Below are 18,560 nucleotides of genomic sequence, written 5' to 3'. Positions count from 1 at the left end.
ACTCTCCCTGTAAAAAATACTATGTCCTAACAACTCAGCAGTTGGTATCTTACCAGCAGGAAAGGTCAGGGTGTCCACTTGGAAAGTGACTTTGTAGTCTTCATCCTCCTCCACGCAGCACCTGAAGTGATGGGACCCTGTGCATGGGATTGAAGCTTCCAAAGGATCAACCATGATGTTCGACTCTTGAGGCAGCGGGTGAACAGTGACATCTTTGGTGGTGACACTGTATGAATTCCTATATCTAAATATGCATTGATAGGTTCCTGGATGGAAGGAAGCAAGAATGAGATGGAATTAAGTCATCACTCCCAAAAGGTGTTTGCTGAGATTAAGAAGAGGCTTAGTTGCCCTGTCAAGACTTCCTGGACAGTGAGTAAGAACATGCTTGATAGACTCCCCTCCTGAGTGCTCTATGTCTGTATTTGAAGGACTAACCGAGGGCCACCTAAATATTCACTTACTTTCAAATAAAATTAAGTGGCTTATCCAAAGTCATACACTCTGTTAGGGGGAATCGGGTTTCAAAACAGGTTCCCAATACCTACACCAAGGCTCTTTCATTAACCAGGGAATGAATGGGAAATTTGGTGTGTGCTGGGGTGGCAAGTTCTTTGAAGAGAGTTGTCACCCAGGTGGAACACTGTGATGCCCTCTCTTTCCATCTCTGAGTAGGCTCCTCAATTTCCAGGACCCCATGGCACTACCAAGAGAGAGAGAGGGAGAGAGAGAGAGAGAGAGAGAGAGAGAGAGAGATTTCTTGAGAGAGCTCAGCCTCTGTACTCTGGAATGAGATGTCTGATGTCTCACTCTTATCTAGAAAAGTCTAAAAGATGCTGGCTGACCTTGCTGGAGTAAAAGGGGAGGCAGCAGCAGGAGTAGCCTGCATGCCCAGTTTTTGGTGTGGCAGAGTGGACTGTGGACAGTACTTGGGTTGAGTTTCTTGAAAGGACCTTTTCCCACTGAGTATTAGGGCTCATCAGAGGCTGAGCCACCATTTGAGCACCTATCATGGGGACAGTACAGGAGATAAGAAGAGTACCTACAATTTAGTAAGACCCTTTTCTAATTTTATTTTTTATTTTACATTTCTTCTCTTTGTTCCAAGTCTAGAGAAGCCAGAAAAGCAACTAGCTGGAGGGAAATCAGGCAGAACAAGAAACAAGAAGAAACTCCTTTCAATTCTGTTGGGAGGGAAGGGAAATTTAAATTCCATTAAAATGAAAGTGTAGTTGAGTTAGTTAAGACTAGGTTTTTTTAGCACTTGAGTATGAGAATGTTTAATAAATGCCTGTGACTGGGAAAGCTATGGCTCCTCCTAAGCTATTGTCCAGTAGAAGGAAAGAGCAACTTGGACAGAACTAGGTGTGAGTTCACCATAGGAGAGAAATACTCTCATTTCCTGATATTTAACTACAGTCAAACAATAACTAGTTATTTCTACAATGTTGCCTGGTCTTCATAGGAAAAAATGAAGAAGACCGGGGACTCACAGAATCCGGGCTGATTAACCTTACAATTAATGAAAGACGTCAGAGTGAAGTGGTTCAGAATTAGCCACTAGCCAGAGTTTCATCCTGGCACTTCCATTTACGAGATGCATAATCTTGGGCAACTTACTTAACCTCACTGAGCCTCAGCTTTTCCATCTGCAAAATGGGGATAATAATAGCATTATCCTCTCAGTTTACTGTTTTAAATGAATTAACACACTTTAACACTTAGAACAGTGTCTATCACATAGTAAGGGCTCAATAAATGTCAGCTGTTATTACAGTAGCTCAATCAAATTCTCTTACCCCCCTCTCAAAGATTTGCATATCTTCCCAACATGAATAATGTACAGAGAAATATAGGAAATAAAAATGTTCCTTCCTTTGGATCCAGGCCTAATAAACCTTTTACCTAGATTTTTAATGCCGCAATTGGGTGAAACACTACCATGAGTTTGATAAAAGTACCTTTAATAAAAATCCGCCAAAACCGGTTTGGCTCAGTGGATAGAGCCTCAGCCTGCGGACTGAAAGGTCCCAGGTTCGATTCCGGTCAAGGGCATGTACCTGGGTTGCGGGCACATCCCCAGTAGGAGATGTGCAGGAGGCAGCTGATCGGTGTTTCTCTCTCATCGATGTTTCTAACTCTGTATCTCTCTCCCTTCCTCTCTGTAAAAAATCAATAAAATATATTTTTAAAAAAATCCTCTTAACTTCATGGCAAGAGCACGGGCTCTAGAATGAGAGAGACAAGTTCCAGTCCTAGCTTTACAACTTAAGGTATAGGGGCTTAGGTGTATTTATTATCCTTTCTGAGCCTCAGTTTCTACATCTGTCAAATGGGTATAATGACATCCTCCCCAGAAGGGCTGTTGCATGAAATGTGGATGGGAACTACTGTTGCATGTTTTCCAGGGCTCCTGGCAGCAGAGTAGTACTGGCTTTTCACTCACCGTTCCACTCCCTTGTCGAGCTCCTCACTGTCAACACTGACTCCGCTTTATCAGCATACCTCCTTGTGGTGTAAAACCTTTGGTGTACTTTAATTCCAGCAGAAGTTTTCCAATACACCTCATCATAGTTACTCACATCACTGATGCACTTTATAGAAAAGTTTTGTCCCTCAGAAACAGAAATTGGGTCCGGGGTTATTGTTAAGTTGGCTGAAAGAATGCAAACAAAACAGACAAAAGAAAACCGACAACAAGCACAATGTTTAGTCTTTCTGGCGCCATCAACACAGGAGTGAAATTTAAGATAGAGACAGGAAGCGGGGACCGTCCTGACTACTGTGTCAACGCGGGATTGGTACCTTGCTGCTCCTGGGCTTTATTTGTTTCTAGGCTGATCCTGGTGGTGCTCTGAACTGTACTCATTTCCATCACATGCCTCAGGAGCTCCTTCACTTCCCCTTTGTGGCTGGATTTATCTCCTGATGGTCAGCAGGGCGAAAGGTTGCAAACTTAGGGATGTTGACTTAACCCAAGCTCCCCTCCAACCTCTTCCACGACACCGCAAGGGACACCAAGTGTCTCAGTTACACCACATTGTATTTTAATTTCTTTCTTTCTATATTTCTTCTCCATAAAAATGCGAGCCCCACAAGAACAGGTCTCTCTCTTCTGTGTCTTTGTATCCCCAGTACTTAATCCCTAGATCTAGCACTGAGTCTATGTCCAAGCAAGAGTGATTTCTGAAGCTACATTTTAAGTAGCTTAAGGGATCACTGGACTGTCTTGGGCGAACGGGGCCATATAGGCACCCTAACCATAAGTCTCTACATTTACTCCTCTTTCTGAAAATTTCCTCATAGGTTCATGAGGATTTATTCACCGAGAATGTTAACAAGGCCTTTACAAATATAAAAACTTGTATGAATGCTCCACTAGTTTTGCCTCTGGCTCTTAGAGCATATCTTTTACACAGTTGACATTTCAAAATGCCATTTATTTCTGTCTTTTTTTAGGTGAACAATTCGTGCCTGGAGTTCACTGAGGCTGCCTGCTTTTCCAATCAGTGTATAATCTTCTCCTCAGTCACCATCAGAAAAATCAGGGGTTTCCATAGTACCCTTTAGAAGTTGGGATTCAAGTGTTCAGATACAGCCCCAAAGTCACAAAGCGTGATTAAAGTGTCCCTGGCGGTGCCCTACTGGCTGCAGTGACCTAGGGATGGCTTTCCGAGGTGGAGTGGCTTCTGCAAGAGAGAAAAGGCAAAGGCTCCTGGACCTGTGAATCCCATTCTCTTGATTCTCAGATGAGGTCCAAGTACCAGACCAGTGGTTTTCAGCGGAGGCTAAACATGCCCCTAAGACAACCAAAGCTCACCTACGGACACAGGTCCCAGCGTGGAACCATGCCATGTACAACTGTGCTCACTACAGACAACTGCACATTGCTCAAAAGACCCATGAACTATAGCAATAATGTTTTCAGATAAACCTAATCTTGCTCTTTATAAAAATGCCAGGCCACAATAACAGAAAATGTGAGCAAGAGTAACAAGTCCATTGATTTATAAGTCCTTCCTTGTTCATGATTTAGCTACATAGTTTGTTTTTCTAAGATGGGTGGAAAAACAACTTTGACTGCCCTCTTTTTGCAGAGAGGGCTGAAGTTATGATGCTTTATGATATGAGGAGAAGAACTTCTACTTTGAAGGGGCCTAAATAAGCTGAATTAATTGAAATATTAAAAAGTACTTGTTACAACTGTAAAATAACCTCAAAGTGCCAGGTTGTTAAGCTTTCTGAAGCATGCGTCCTAGATTAGGTGGCAGGGGAGGGAAGGGCGGTGGGGAATGAGCCAGGCTAAGGGAAGGAGAATGCAAGGGAGGGAGAATGAAACTATGGAAGGGAAAGGGGGGAACCAGGGGCATCAGCCTCCTTGTAAACTCAAGATTAAATAGGACTAATCTAAACTACTTCCGGGTCCACTTTCTGCACCGGCACAAGGCGGGCTGTTCCCTCTCTGCAGCCAGCTGCCCAGCCTACCCTTCCCCATGTTGAAGATTTCGTGTGAATTGGAGTGACACAGAGGGAATCCTCTCCTGTTCCCCATTCTGTGACTCACCCCAACCACACCCCCACCACCAGGGAAGGCCCTGCTTTATGGCTCAGGGATATTCCCAGTTGATTGGTAGCCCTGGGTTTGAGGTGAAAATGTTAGTAAGAGTCCTTACCCACAGACGTGAATGTCACTTCTATGTTCTTACTGCCTCGGGCTCCGTGGAAGCTGATGAACTCACACGTGTAGGTGACTGTCCTTCCGGCCGACCCACTGGGACACTGACTCCCGTCAGCCTTGAGGGTGTACCTGCTGCAGCTGGAATCTGAGTCTTCTTCAGAGTTTCCTGCAATGACACAGGCAGTTCTTTTGCTGTCACAGGGAGGCCGAGTCAGTGAAAAAGAGTTATCAATTAAGTTAGGTTTCTTCTCTCTGAATGGAGAGGTGACAGGAATGTGTAGTGGTTAGGCCTGCAGACTTGGGAACCAGTTTGCCTGGCTACAGATCCCAAACTCAAGCAATTACTGGCAGGGCATTGATGAGAAAGTCACTACACTGCTCTGTGCCTCAGGTTCTCCAAATGTAAAATAAGGAGAAATAATAATAACCACAGCCCAGCATTGTAGTTAGGTGCAATGAGTTAACATAAAAAATAATTGATCTCACTCATTTGTGGAATATAATGAACAACATAAACTGATGAACAAAAATAGAACCAGAGACATAGAAGCATCAAACAGACTGTCCAACCTATGAGGGAAGATGGGGGGGGAGGCAGGTGAGGGGGTAAGAAATCAACCAAAGGACTTATATGCATACATATGAGCATAATCAATGGATACAGACAGTAGGGGGGTGAGGGCATGTGCTGGGGGGTGGGAGCGGACAAGGAGAGGTCAATGGAGGAAGAAGGAGACTCATGTAATACTTTAAACAATAAAGAATTTAAATTAAAACAAAAATAAACACTTAGACTGGTGCCTGGCTGGGGCCTGCCCCATTAGTGACAGTTGTTAGAATGTGAAAAATAAAGAAAGAAAACCAAGGTCTTTGGACATGATTTCCACTGGAAAGAAAAAAATCAGGTTACTTAGATTGTTATTATTATTATTGAAAGGACAAAGAAACAAGACTGGAACAGTTGATATTCATCTCATTGGAGAAACGTTTTCATAGTTTTTTCCATCTTATTAGTCTATATGTTTTATTGGAAACTTTAACTTCATGCTTTCTCGGCTTAGCAGCTATTTCCCCTTCAAAATAGATCCTCTTCAATACCTTGCTTTTCATTCCCAGAAGCCATGCCCTCCAAGGCCTCTTTACTTCTTGCCTATGGCTCTATAACCCTCCTGGTGAATGTTTTCTACTCCACTCTTTCCCTCTTCTAATATCGCCTACTATCAAGAACTCCTAAAGCATCCTTCAAACACTGCCAACCTTCCAAAAATTAAAGAAAAAGAATAAACCTTCTGATTAGCTCCAGCATAAATGCATCTTTTTCAGCCCTAGCTGGATAATCAGTGATATTTGAAATACTTTGATTGATATGTAACCAGCTTTTCTCCCCAGTCTCCCAAATGGTTCAAAACATGAAATTGATTTTCATCTTCACCCACTTGACTAAATTACCTCCTAGCTCATATGCACAAGTGTCCTTACTTATAGCTCACTCCTCCACTTCTTTTTTGCAAATCCATGTCTTCTAATTCCCCCAGGCCCTATGCCATCCTTTAACTCATCTCTCCCTTATGTCTTTAATCTTTCCTTGGGCTCTTTCATGCTAACCACCAGGTCTTGTCTTCCCTTTCTAAATAACTTTCCTAGTCTGGAAGCTTCTCTAGCCATCACTGCATTTTCGTCCTCTCTTCATACCACAAGGCTTCTGCATTTTCCACCTTTAGTATTCAACTCCGACTTTTTATCAAACCGCTGCGATTTCCCTTCTTTCCCTTATTCTCCACTGAAAGTGCTCCTGTTAGGCCCCCTGTGATTTCCTCTTTCCCAGACTCAGTGGCTTCTTCTCATGCTACCCATTCTGCTGACCACCTTCTCTGTGACGTGGCTACTCAATTCCACAGTCTCTCCTGCTTCTCTTCTCTCTTCATCCCTCCTTCTGGGTCTCCTTCCCAGGCTCCTTGCCTTTGTTCCCTTCGTAAATATTGGTGTTTCCAAGGATATTGGCCTTGCCCAAGCACTCTGATATTGACCCTTTCTTACCTTTATCTCTACTGTTTCACCGGGGAATGTCATCTACACCATGGCTCCTATTATATCCTGTATTTGGATGACTCTCCACTCTAGCTCTAAGAGAAACACTCTCCCCCTGGCAGGTGTGGCTCAGTTGGTTGGGTGTCTTTCTGAGCACTGAAGAGTTGCTAGTCTGATTCCAAGTCAGGGTACATATCCGGATTGTTAGCTTGATCCCCAGTAGGCGGTGTGCAGGAGGCGGCCAATTGGTGTTCTGCTCTCACATTGATGTTTTTTTCTCTCTCCCTCCCCCTTCCTCTCTCTATAAAAAATCAATTTAAAAATATTTTAAAAGAGAGAAGAGAGAGAAAAACTCTTATTGGAAACTCTAGGAGCGAATTCCCAAGTGTCAATTTGATATTTGCGGCATCTCCAATTCAACGTGTCCAACTGGAACTCATCTTTCTCTTCCCCAGACAAAGCCTGTATATCTTCTCATGTGTCTTTTCTTTGCCAATGGCAGCTCACAAAATTAAAACTCTTAAGGTTATTTTTAATTACTTGCATTTCCTCACATTCCACTTCCAACCAGTTGTAAAAATGTTTAGGTTGTACTTCTAAATCATCTCATAACTGTCTTATCCACTCCAACTCATGGTCACTAACCTGGGCCCCATTATCCATTATCTGCCAATTGCATGCTGTTGTAAGTGGGTCTCTATTTTTGGTTATTTGGCCCTTCAATCTATTGGCTACACTACCTCAAAATTTATTTTTAGTTTTTAAATTTTATTTTTCTAAAGTTCAGCCCTTATCATCTGACTTCTCTCCTTTTACCTTTAAATCTTACCATTGCTTTCAAAACAAACTAAAATCTCCTCAGTGTGGTATATGTATTCATTCACATATGCTTTCAACTGCCTCTGCACTCTTTATCTGATTCTACATCACTTTCTTAAAAGTTAGGTCAAGTCCTTCAACATGCCTATAGCTTCATACCCTATGTGTTCATACCTATAATATTGTCCTTCCCTCCTCCTGTTGACTCTTACTCATCCTTCAAGCCCAGCTTTCTTACCAAACTAATGTGCAAGAAAATGAGCTACAAACAATGGGGCATATAAAGACATGTACAGAAATAATTATAATATCTAGTAGATAGGTTTCATAAGAGAGAAGTAATTACAGTATGAAGATTAAAGGAGGGAAGTTTTATTTGGAAGATTTCAGAGGAGAGGGAAGATTTGTTCTAGGCCTTGAAAGACATAGATGGAAATGGTGGCTGCGGTGTTCTGGTGTGCAGTGAGGGTGTGTGGGGGTGTGTATGAATCAGCACTCCTTGGGGAACGTGGTGTTCTGTGAACCTGTTTTAGGAGTTGGGGCTGGGTTGGGGGTAATAAGCCATGTGGGCTCTAGCCCCGCTGCCCCCCCAACCCTTTCTCTAACTCAAGCAGCTCCATTCTGGTCTGCCTTATGCATTAGACATTTGGTCTCAATCAGGGATGATTTTGCCTTTTGGGGGGACACTTGACAATATTAAGGGACATTTTTTGGCTGTCACAACTAGGGGTGTTCCTGGCATCTAGTGAGTAGAGACAGGGATTCTGATAAACACCCTGCAATGTACACGACAACTACCCTCAGCTGAGAATGATTTGGCCCAAAATGTCACTAGTGCTGAGGTGGGGAGACCCCGAGTTAGACAAACACACAGATTTTACGTCAAGAAAAAATTCTACAGTTAAATCAGAAATTACAGGTGGAAGGCAAAGCACAGAAGCAGCAGTGTGCTGGTCTTGCTCGGGAAAAAACAGTAGTTCTGTGAGTCTGAACCCTATAGGGTGGAGATAAGGCTCCAGAGAGATGGCAAATTCAGAAAACAAAGGTGGGAACTCTGAACTGGCAGCGTTCCCATTGTATTTCATACAACACCGTGGGGCTGTGCACCTCGGGGTCCTGCCTGGAGGGTACTGAGTGCAGCTGATAAGCTGGTACTGTGCTCTCTGGAGAAGAGATGGTATGCAATTACACATTTGCTGCTCAAGATTAGATCATATCCGATGAAAATTTCCCACCAACCACACTGAGGAAAAGTGAGGGGCTGGCTTTTAAAGCTATCGTCATGATCAGAAAATAGTTATTGGGGCAGACTCAGTGCATTCAGGTCTATTTTAAAAATTTTACATTGATCATCTCAGTGTTTCTCCTCTCTTGTAAAGTAGGTGCCATTATCACTGTTTAATGGACGAAAGCCTGGGAGTCCACAAGGTGCCCCAACTTGTCCTGCATCAGGACAAGGGCACGTGGCTGAGCTGGGATCACGGCTTCCCGAGACTAGACACTGTCCTACTGAAAAGCACATGGTGTAGGCTCATTATTCCAGGACTGAAGACTTAGCACAAGTTCTTTCTTTTTCTTTTTTAAAATCCAATTTGGTGGGCATTCCTTCAAGTAGAGCAATGGTTCTCAACCTGTGGGTCGCAACCCCTGAAAATACATCCTGCATATCAGATATTTACATTATGATTCATAACAGTAGCAAAATTACAGTTATGAAGTAGCAACGAAAATAATTTTATGGTTGGGGGTCACCACAACAGAGGAACTGTATTAAAGGGTCGCGGCATTAGGAAGGTTGAGAACCACTGAAGTAGAGGATGTAAAATCGGATTTGTTTGTGGCATCGCTAGGAACAGAGAGTGACACGGAGAAGAAAGAGAAAGAGCTGTGGGTGAGGAGGGAGCCTTTTGCCACTGTCATGGAGACTTGTCCTCCTGCGTAAATGAGGGATTAGACTAAGTCCGCGGCTCCTGCTCCCCTTGGCCCAATAAAATCTCCAGTGACATTTAAGAATTTATGCCACTGCCTGGAGCCCAAACCCAATTTAGTTGCTCTAGAGTGAAGCCCTGACACCTGGTCTTTTTAAAAACAAAACCAAAAGGGTGGCCCTTTCTTGCCGCCAGGATGGAGAATGCTTCAGTACATCCAGTTGCTTCTCTACTTTGGTCTCGCCTCAGTCCCTGAGGCAGGCGGACTCCTAGTGGCATTTATAAAGTGTAGCTGAATGGATAAGAAAACAAGACCCATGTATATTCTGTCCAGAGAGACCCACCTCAGGACAAAAGATACACACAGACTAAAACTAAAGGGATGGAAAAAGATATTTCATGCTAATGGAAAGGAAATAGAAGCTCCGGTAGCAATACTTATATCTCACAAAATAGACTTTAAAACAAAGGCTATAGTAAGAGGCAATGAAGGACACTATGTAATGACAAAGGGGGCAATCCAACAAGAGGATATAACCCTTGTAAACATTTATGCACTCAACATAGAGGACCTAAATATGTAAAGCAAATCTTAAGGGACACAAAGGAGAGATTGATAGTAATACAGTCATAGTAGGGGGTTTTAACACTCCAATGACATCAGTGGCTAGATCTTCCAGACAGGGATATAACCCTTGTAAACATTTATGCACCCAACATAGAGGACCTAAATATGTAAGGCAAATCTTGTTGGACACAAACGGAGAGATTGATAGTAATACAGTTATAGTAGGGGATTTTAACACTCCAGTGACATCAGTGGATAGATCTTCCAGACAAAAGACCAACCAGAAAATGGTGGCCTTCAATGACTCACTAGATCAGATGAATTTAATTGATACCTGCAGAGATTCTCTCCCAAAGCAGCAGAATATATATTCTTTTCAAGTGCACATGGAACATTTTCTAGGATACTAGTAGACCACATGTTAGGACACAAAACAAGTCTCAATAAATATAAGAAATTGAAACCATAACAAGCATCTTCTCTGACCATAATGGTATGAAACTAGAAATAAATCATAAGAAAAAAAAACTGAAAAATACACACAAACATGGAGGCTACATAAAGTGACATGAACAGCACAAGACTGATTTCTATTCAACAAGGGAAAAGGGTGGTCTCACTTCTTTATCTCTTCCTCATGCTATTTGGCTGCAAAACTAACCTTTCAGACAGCGCACAAGCATGCACAATAACATAAAAACGTAAGTGGGACAACTGGGAAGAGGAAACAAAGAAGGGAACAGTGGAATCTGAGGCTGTACCTCCCTCACCAGTCACTCGGTGCTCCCTGCTGTCACAGGTCTGTCAGCCATCCAAGAAGGGGCTGACACCCTCTAGTAAAGATTCAATTGCTTTATGAGTAATCAGCATGAGACAAGCCAGGAAATAGGGTAGGCAGGGCCAGGAAGAAGTTTATGAACGCATTTGGGAACCGTCCTAGCTTGTGGGCAAAAGGGAATTAGACTTCATTATGTTTTACCATCATGCCACCTGAGAAGAGCTATGGTGACACTATCAACTCTGTTGCCCTTCAATTCCCCCAACTTGTCAATACATTCCTACACAGTCAAAGCTAGTGTTGGGTATAGAAAAACGAGAAGCCACGCTAATAATAATAACTATTTTTACCTCTGCTATTTCTACTCCTAGTAACACCATTAATACTACAGTAGTCCCTCTTTATCTGCAGTTTGCTTTCTGCTATTTCAGTTACCCACAGTCAACCATGGTCTGAAAATATTAAGAAATATTTTGGAAAATTCCAGAAATAAATAATTCATAAATTTTTATTGCACGTCATTCTCAGTAGCATGATGAAACCTTATGCACGCTGTATGTAACAGTACAATTAGATATTTAGAGAGAGATCATATTTACAAAATATTACCATATGTTATCATTGTTCTATTACTAGTTATTATTGCTAATCTCTTACTGTGCCTAATTTATAAATCAAACTTTATCATAAGTATGTATGTCTAGGAAAAAAAACCGTATATCTAGGGTTTGGTCTATCCACAGTTTCAGGCATCCATGGGGGGGTCTTAGAACATATACCCGTGGATAAGGGGGCTACTGTGTTACTTCTGCTACTATTATTTATATCATAGTTGGTGTCTGTTGATTTGAAAAACTGCAGAGATCCCTCCCTACTCAACAGACCCTCTCCCCTTAAAGCTAGAAATCCTACCTTTGCTGATTACTTCTTTCTGTCTTATTTCTTGCCAGAGTGTTTTGAAAATAACATTATGTTTCTGAGATGAGGTAACATGTTCAGTTCCAAATGTTTGGGGTGAATTAGTCAGCTAGATTGTTTCTTACTGGCCTGGAAAATGGCTTCGGAATCACCTGTAGAACTTGGAGCAAAATTGCTGCAGAGAGAGGGCAGTCAGGGTGGGGAGGAAGGGCAGGGTGCCCAGAGCAGAGGCTAAACTCATCAGAGAACTGATTTCTGCAGCTCCCCAGGCGGCCAGCCCTGTGACAGGAAACCCATTGTTCTGAGGCCGCTGAGCCCGCACTGGGCATGGGGACTGTCTGAAGTGGTGGCCACAGAGAGGTCTCTGAGCATCTGCACCGCAGACTTCCTGGCTCGTCTGCCAGAGGGCGATGCTTTTCACCTCTCACCCTGGAGAGCTTATGCGCTTTCCCAGGAACCTTGCAAGGTCTTTCTCCCAGCTGGCGGTTCCTTCAGGATGCCCACACCTCCTCTTCCTTCACAATCAAGGAAGTGACTACGCGGACCAGTGTCAACATTCCAGCACTTACCAGATGCCTTTCCCATTCTTCTGGGGGCTTTAAAGTCCAATACAAACAGCAGCTGAGATGGGCTTTACAAAAGAGGTGTGCTCAGGAAGAGGTGCGTGCCAATCGATCATTATTTTGTATTTCATAATTTAATATGGTCGGATAGCAAAGGCTTTGTAAAATAAGGTCTCCACCATCACGAATGTATTTCACGGATGAAGCCACACTTCACTGGAATGACTTTTTTAGGGTAAATATGGACAATTAATACTGTCATTTCTGAAGGGGAGGGTTGGGTATTGTTATATGAGGGCTTTAGGCAGAAAGCAGGCTCTGCCTCTGTGCACACTGCCAGGTCAGTGCGCCCCAGCCCTGGCCCACCAGGCATGGGAAGAGAGTTTGGCCCAGATAAACACCGGTCTTATGACACAAGGTTTGAAGTGAGTCCCAATCCTTTGCCTTTTTCTATTGTGACAACTGTGACTAAGTCATTTAATTTGGATCCCAATTTCTGTTTGAAAATTGGATGGAAAAAACCCTCCAGCTTCCAACTTGTGGTCAAGCTTAAAATGTGATTAAAAGTAATAACATGTTTGTTTGTTTTAAAGAATTGGTTTATCACAAACTGTTATGGCAGAGTTAGTATTGCTATTTTAATTTATTAGTAGTAGCATTGTCATTCACTATGTAAACTGGGGGTGGGGGACTTCAGTTAGATCTCAGATCTAAAAAGAAAGCACACGGATCAGAAATGGACATGAGACAATTAAGAGGTAAATAGGTCTACACAGGGAGATAAGAAACAAACAAACAAAAAAACACAAAACAAACAAACAAAAACAAACAAACCAGAGACACAGAATTAGATAACATAGAAGAAACTGTGGATACAAAGGCAGAGAAGTGAGAAGAGAAGAGAAGAGAAGAGAAGAGAAGAGAAGAGAAGAGAAGAGAAGAGAAGAGATATGGAATGAAAAGTTCCAAGTCAGACTCCGAAGCAAAGGTGATGACCCCACCCTTCGCTCTTTGCTGAAATTGGAAAGGCTAGGAAGGTGGGGACAAGCTTTTCCGTAGGCAGCAGCCTTCATGGACCTAAGTCATCATGTCACTCCCTCTTGGATCTTCTCTGCCAGGATCTTGACGACCCACGCATGACACATATGCACATATGTTTTTGGAATTTTGTTCTCGAATGGCTAAGCAGGAGCTGGCATCAAGCCTAGTACTTTTTCACAGTCTGAAGTCTAGAAAGAAACAGCCATCGGACATTTCCTCTCCCACCCACGGCATTTCCCATATTTCCTTGGCCACGAAAGGGCATCCGACATTCTTACCTGGAATGGTTATCTCCCCCTCCTGCTTCCATTCCACTTTGCTCCAGTTTACATTGATCTCACTGCAGCAGTTCAGAGACACAGGACTGTTGTCACACGTCACCTTCATGTCTTCACTTGCAAAAATTCGGATGGGGGTCACATTAATCTTTTTTCTGGACTCATATTCAAAAATATCCATGGTCAGTTTGCAAATATATTCACCTGCACGGAATACACGGAAGCATTCGTTACTATGAGTTGATTGCTATTGATACTTAGAAGAAGGACAGCCTCGGGGCATGTGTCATGACAGTGCTTCGAGAAACATCCTTTTCAAATGCATCTGAGACTTGGTCTAACAGCCCTGAATAACGTTCAGGAAGTGCGAAGGCCAATGAAGGTACTTCTGATGCCACAAGGCGATCTCACACTTGGTACTTACTGGTAAGTAAAATGTGTAGGGGTGACAGAGGTGGGAAGGAAACACAGGAAAGCCTTGGAGAACTGGAAGACTGGGTAACTCTGGCATTCTACTGAGCTCTGTGGCAAAATCAGAATCCACAAAGATGTGATAGGACCCAGGTGTCTGCCACCCAACGTCATTCACAGAAAAAGATCCCCCTGTTAGCCTCTGGACTCTCGGGGGCTTATTAAATTCTAGGATGTCAGGTTTAAGACTTGTGCTCTGAGGGTGCTGGGGAGAGGGGCAAGGAGGGGCAGGTAGAAAGGATTGCAATGGAGGACAAGGAAATTTTGAGGGGAGGTGATGGAAATGCGTACTCTCCCGATTAGGACGATAGTTTCAGAGCTACACATAGATCAAAACTTACTAAATTGTTCACTTTAAATATGCACAGCTCTTATATGTTCATTCTACCTCAACAGAGCTGTATTAAAATTTTAAAGAATTAAGAGCATAAGTCTGGTTTTTTGTGTCAGGTTCCAAACTCCTAAGTTTCAGTAAATGTGGAAAACTGTACTTGTCTCCCAAGACTAATTTGCTTGGCTTGATATGCCATGGGATTGATTTTCAATTTGGAAAAGTCGAGCCTGGTGACTCCTTTTTGAAGATGAAACACTCTCTATACATTCTTAAGTCTGTTCTCTCGGAGCCCTTCATCCCTTCCCCCCCACCAGTGAGTTACTGGGAGGACACCCACCCGCGTCCCCCAGGGTGATGTTGAACACGGTGAGGCGCGACACGGAGGTCAGGTTGTTGAGCACGGTGGTGTACACCCAGAACCGGCTGCCGTTCTGGATGTTGGCGTGCCTCCCCACGTGGTGCCAGGACACGTTGGAGGACAGAACGTCGTTTTCGCACACCAGAGTTACCGTATCCCCTTCAAAGATGATTTCGGGTGTGACAAAGAACCTGGTTTCATCTGGAAACCCAAAGAAAACAATTAGTGGGGTTCCGAAGCAAGTAAAGGCAACTACTACGACTCACCAGACGCCACTCCACAGGATTCTCAGGAGGTCGCCACAGCATCTCATCTGTGGTGCTCTCTAGACGGAGGCAACACGTCCTCCTCCCTCCATCCCTGGCAGCTGTTCTCTGCGGCCCAAGGAGTGAGAGCCCTCCAGTTTTGCACGACTAGGGACACGACTTCCAGTGTGGGGTCTTTGCACACTTAAGAGTCCCCAGGGGCAGTAATGGGGATCCCAAGTATATTTTTAATATTTCAAATAGTCTGGCAGAAAATTGCAAGCTACCTTGGGAGGTGACTTAGGGGAACAGTAGCTATTGTTATTGTTTTCACAGTAAAACTCCAGAAAGCCATTGCATGAAGTAATCCCCTGGATAGAGACACACAATTTGTTATTTCTGTATGTCCTTCTAAGGTGGCCCTGTTTTTACACAACAGGCGGTTCTCCCTCTAAGCTGTGTCTTGTGCATGTCTCTCCTGCGGTCCATGAGGGGAGGGGTTGGAGGAGCTGGGTCAGGAGGCACTATGAGCCTCTTTTGCATGGGCTTCCTGCTCAGACCAGACTTCTCCACACTGTAAACATGGGACTCAAACACCTTAAGATTCATTCCAGGTGGTCTGATGTTCTGATCAAAATGTCAAGGTATCTAAATATTTCTTACCATTTTTTAAGGTTCCTATTTAGGTTTAAGATTTTTTAAAAGCATATTCAACCATTAGGAATCAAGGCCACCTATGAATAGTTAACACAGTGAACTGGCTTTGAAGTCACACACACTTGTGTTATTTACTATATGTCCTGGAGCAAATTATTTGCCCTCTCTAAGCCTCCATTTCCTCGCCTGTAAAATGAAGATAGTAATATTTGCCTCAGGGAACATATAAAGGTGAAATATGTGGAACACACTGGGCTTCCCATAGAAAAGGTACAATAACAGTGCCCTCTTTTCATTACTATCGTTGCTAATAACTATGACTAGTAAAACCGCCAGGATCATATGGTTGTATAGAACTGATCATAAATTTATTGGCAATGATTAAAGAAAGGGATGTCTAGTTAAGGGACCCTGCTGATTAATCGAGGATCACCGAGGCAGCTGATCGATGTTTCTCTCTCATCAATGTTTCTAACTCTCTATCCCTCTCCCTTCCTCTCTGTAAAAAATCAATAAAATATATTTTTAAAAAAATGGGTTCCTGATACCAACTCATTCACTCAGCATTTTTCTTTCTTGTTCTCTTCCTCTCCCCTGTCCCTCAGATACAATTTTGTAAAAGCACACAGTCACTTGAATTTTTTGATATTTGTATTCTGGGTAAACACCACCAATACTATGGAGAGCAGGGCGGTGTCTGCACGCCCCATGGAATTGCACAAAACATAAGTTCATGTTTCGTGGTCTAAGGCTGAGTACATCACAGACTCACATTCTGGTCTTTGAAGGAGGACAGAGATGGATGTAGATCCTCTGCAGAAAGGGGAGTAGAGTACCATTCCCAATGACTTCATTGCTCTTTGGAAGAATAAGCCATGGATACTAAAGCACCTTTATTTCTGGACTGACAGCCACTGATCAGTAAGGCTGCTGCATCTTATTCATTTAAATGTCTGACTATCCTCAGCACAACTGAAATTTTTTTGGGGGGGGAAATAATAATACTTGAAGAACACCTATGCAAGAAACTACTCCTCTCCTATGCCCTCAGAACAATAAATAAAAATAAATTTTCAGGGGTGATATTAGGGGTGAAGATGTGGCATTGCTAAAATTGCTTCTGTGTGAGTCCACACTTTTAGGCCACTTATTCTCCCCCCTTTTTTTTCAACTTTCTGGGTTTCATTAGTTTGTTCTGAAATTTTCCCTTATTTATCCTGAATTTTTATTTTGCTATTTTATCTTGCATCTGTTGCAGCACTTTCTTACCATTGTGCATATCTCTTTCAATATTTTTATTTTTTAAAAAGATCCGCTGTTAAAAATACCAGCAGAGACTCTAAAGAGAAAGAGCACAAACCTGCTGTGAGGACAGCTTAACCGCTGAGAAGGGCGCCCTTCCTCCCAGTTGTGCCCTTGGCCCTCTTTGCACTGTCCTCGGCCACAGTGGACCACGCTGCGCCAAAGAGCAACTACCTTTACTTGGGAACCATGAGCCTGTGTTATCCAGGATGTCCGCCAAATCTCTGCCCAGCCAGCTCCCCTTGCTACCCCTTGGACAATATAGGTCCACACCTCCTAACACAACAGAGCTCAGCCCTGTACCCCATTTGTAAAATGTAGGAGAACATCTAAAATCCCAGGACTCTCACCAGTGTTAGATGTGATCCAAAGCAGGGGTTCTCCAACTTTCCTGGGCATCAAGTCGCCTGGAGGGCTTGTTGAAACAGATTGGCCCTGCTTGGTCTGGGGTGGCCCCAGGAATTTGCATTTCTAACAAGTTCCCCTGAGGTGCTGATGCTGCTAGTCTGGGGCCACACTTTGAGAACCACTGCTCTAAAATAACAGTGGCCCCCTATTTAATACCAGGGTACTTCATGAATATCCCAACCTGCACCACCACATTGGTTGTACTTTTTGGATATCTTGGACCTGTTACAGTGATTTTTAAAATCCATAAACCCAGCTCTGCCCAGCCAGCTCCCCTTGCTACCCCTTGGACAATATAGGTCCACACCTCCTAACACAACAGAGCTCAGCCCTGTACCCCATTTGTAAAATGTAGGAGAACATCTAAAATCCCAGGACTCTCACCAGTGTTAGATGTGATCCAAAGCAGGGGTTCTCCAACTTTCCTGGGCATCAAGTCGCCTGGAGGGCTTGTTGAAACAGATTGGCCCTGCTTGGTCTGGGGTGGCCCCAGGAATTTGCATTTCTAACAAGTTCCCCTGAGGTGCTGATGCTGCTAGTCTGGGGCCACACTTTGAGAACCACTGCTCTAAAATAACAGTGGCCCCCTATTTCATACCAGGGCACTTCATGAATATCCCAACCTGCACCACCATGTTGGTTGTATTTTTTGAATATCTTGGGCCTGTTACAGTAATTTTTAAAACCCATAATGGCTCTGTGGCCCCCTTGCAAAATCTCTCCCCTGGCAACCTCTCCCCCAACTACAGTGAATTAGCCTTGTTGAGAGGCTGTGCACCAGCCTAAGGCAGGAGTTGGCACATAGACCTCTATGCTGGGGACCGGAGACTCTCCCCACAGGGGACATCACAATGTAATTTCGTAGATTTCAGCATAACAGTAAAAACCCTTGTCATATCTAAATGGAATCATTGCACAGGAAAAAAAATGTAGCAACGTCTACTTACTACTAGTCACTGCTTGGAAGGAAGTGAAGTCCATTTTGTAGGTCTGGTTGAGGTTCTGTGTGACCAGCTCATTCGCTCTGTGCATTAATCCAGGGGATGGTGTTGTAGTTCTGATTTCATACGCCACAACCACACTTCCGGGCCTGGATGGAGACCACGCAGTTCAGTAAAGCAGTGACTGACCTGGAAGAGTCTAGATCAGCAGTTCTCAACCTGTGGGTCGTGACCCCTTTGGCGAT

General features: G+C 43.5%; 1 protein-coding gene across 4 annotated transcripts in view; it reads right to left on the bottom strand.

The window, feature by feature from the left end:
* ADGRF5 (adhesion G protein-coupled receptor F5) overlaps window positions 1-18,560 on the bottom strand; it is a 105,766-nt gene that overhangs the window by 12,895 nt on the left and 74,311 nt on the right. For 3 of the 4 annotated variants that reach the window (XM_005860926.2, XM_005860924.2, XM_005860925.2), the window contains exons 9-14: window positions 14,742-14,963; window positions 13,600-13,803; window positions 4,674-4,844; window positions 2,806-2,925; window positions 2,447-2,656; window positions 54-266 (exon numbers count right to left, since the gene is read on the bottom strand). In XM_005860926.2, the coding sequence (XP_005860988.1) occupies window positions 54-266; window positions 2,447-2,656; window positions 2,806-2,925; window positions 4,674-4,844; window positions 13,600-13,803; window positions 14,742-14,963 (1,140 nt within the window). The remainder of the gene's footprint in view (window positions 1-53; window positions 267-2,446; window positions 2,657-2,805; window positions 2,926-4,673; window positions 4,845-13,599; window positions 13,804-14,741; window positions 14,964-18,560) is intronic. The other variant, XM_005860927.2, reaches the window with a different exon arrangement.

Source organism: Myotis brandtii, unplaced genomic scaffold, assembly GCF_000412655.1.
Source record: "Myotis brandtii unplaced genomic scaffold, ASM41265v1 scaffold143, whole genome shotgun sequence".
NCBI classification, from domain to species: Eukaryota; Metazoa; Chordata; class Mammalia; order Chiroptera; family Vespertilionidae; genus Myotis; species Myotis brandtii.
Note: the sequence above shows the minus strand (reverse complement) of the source record. Positions and strands in the feature narration are given on the sequence as shown.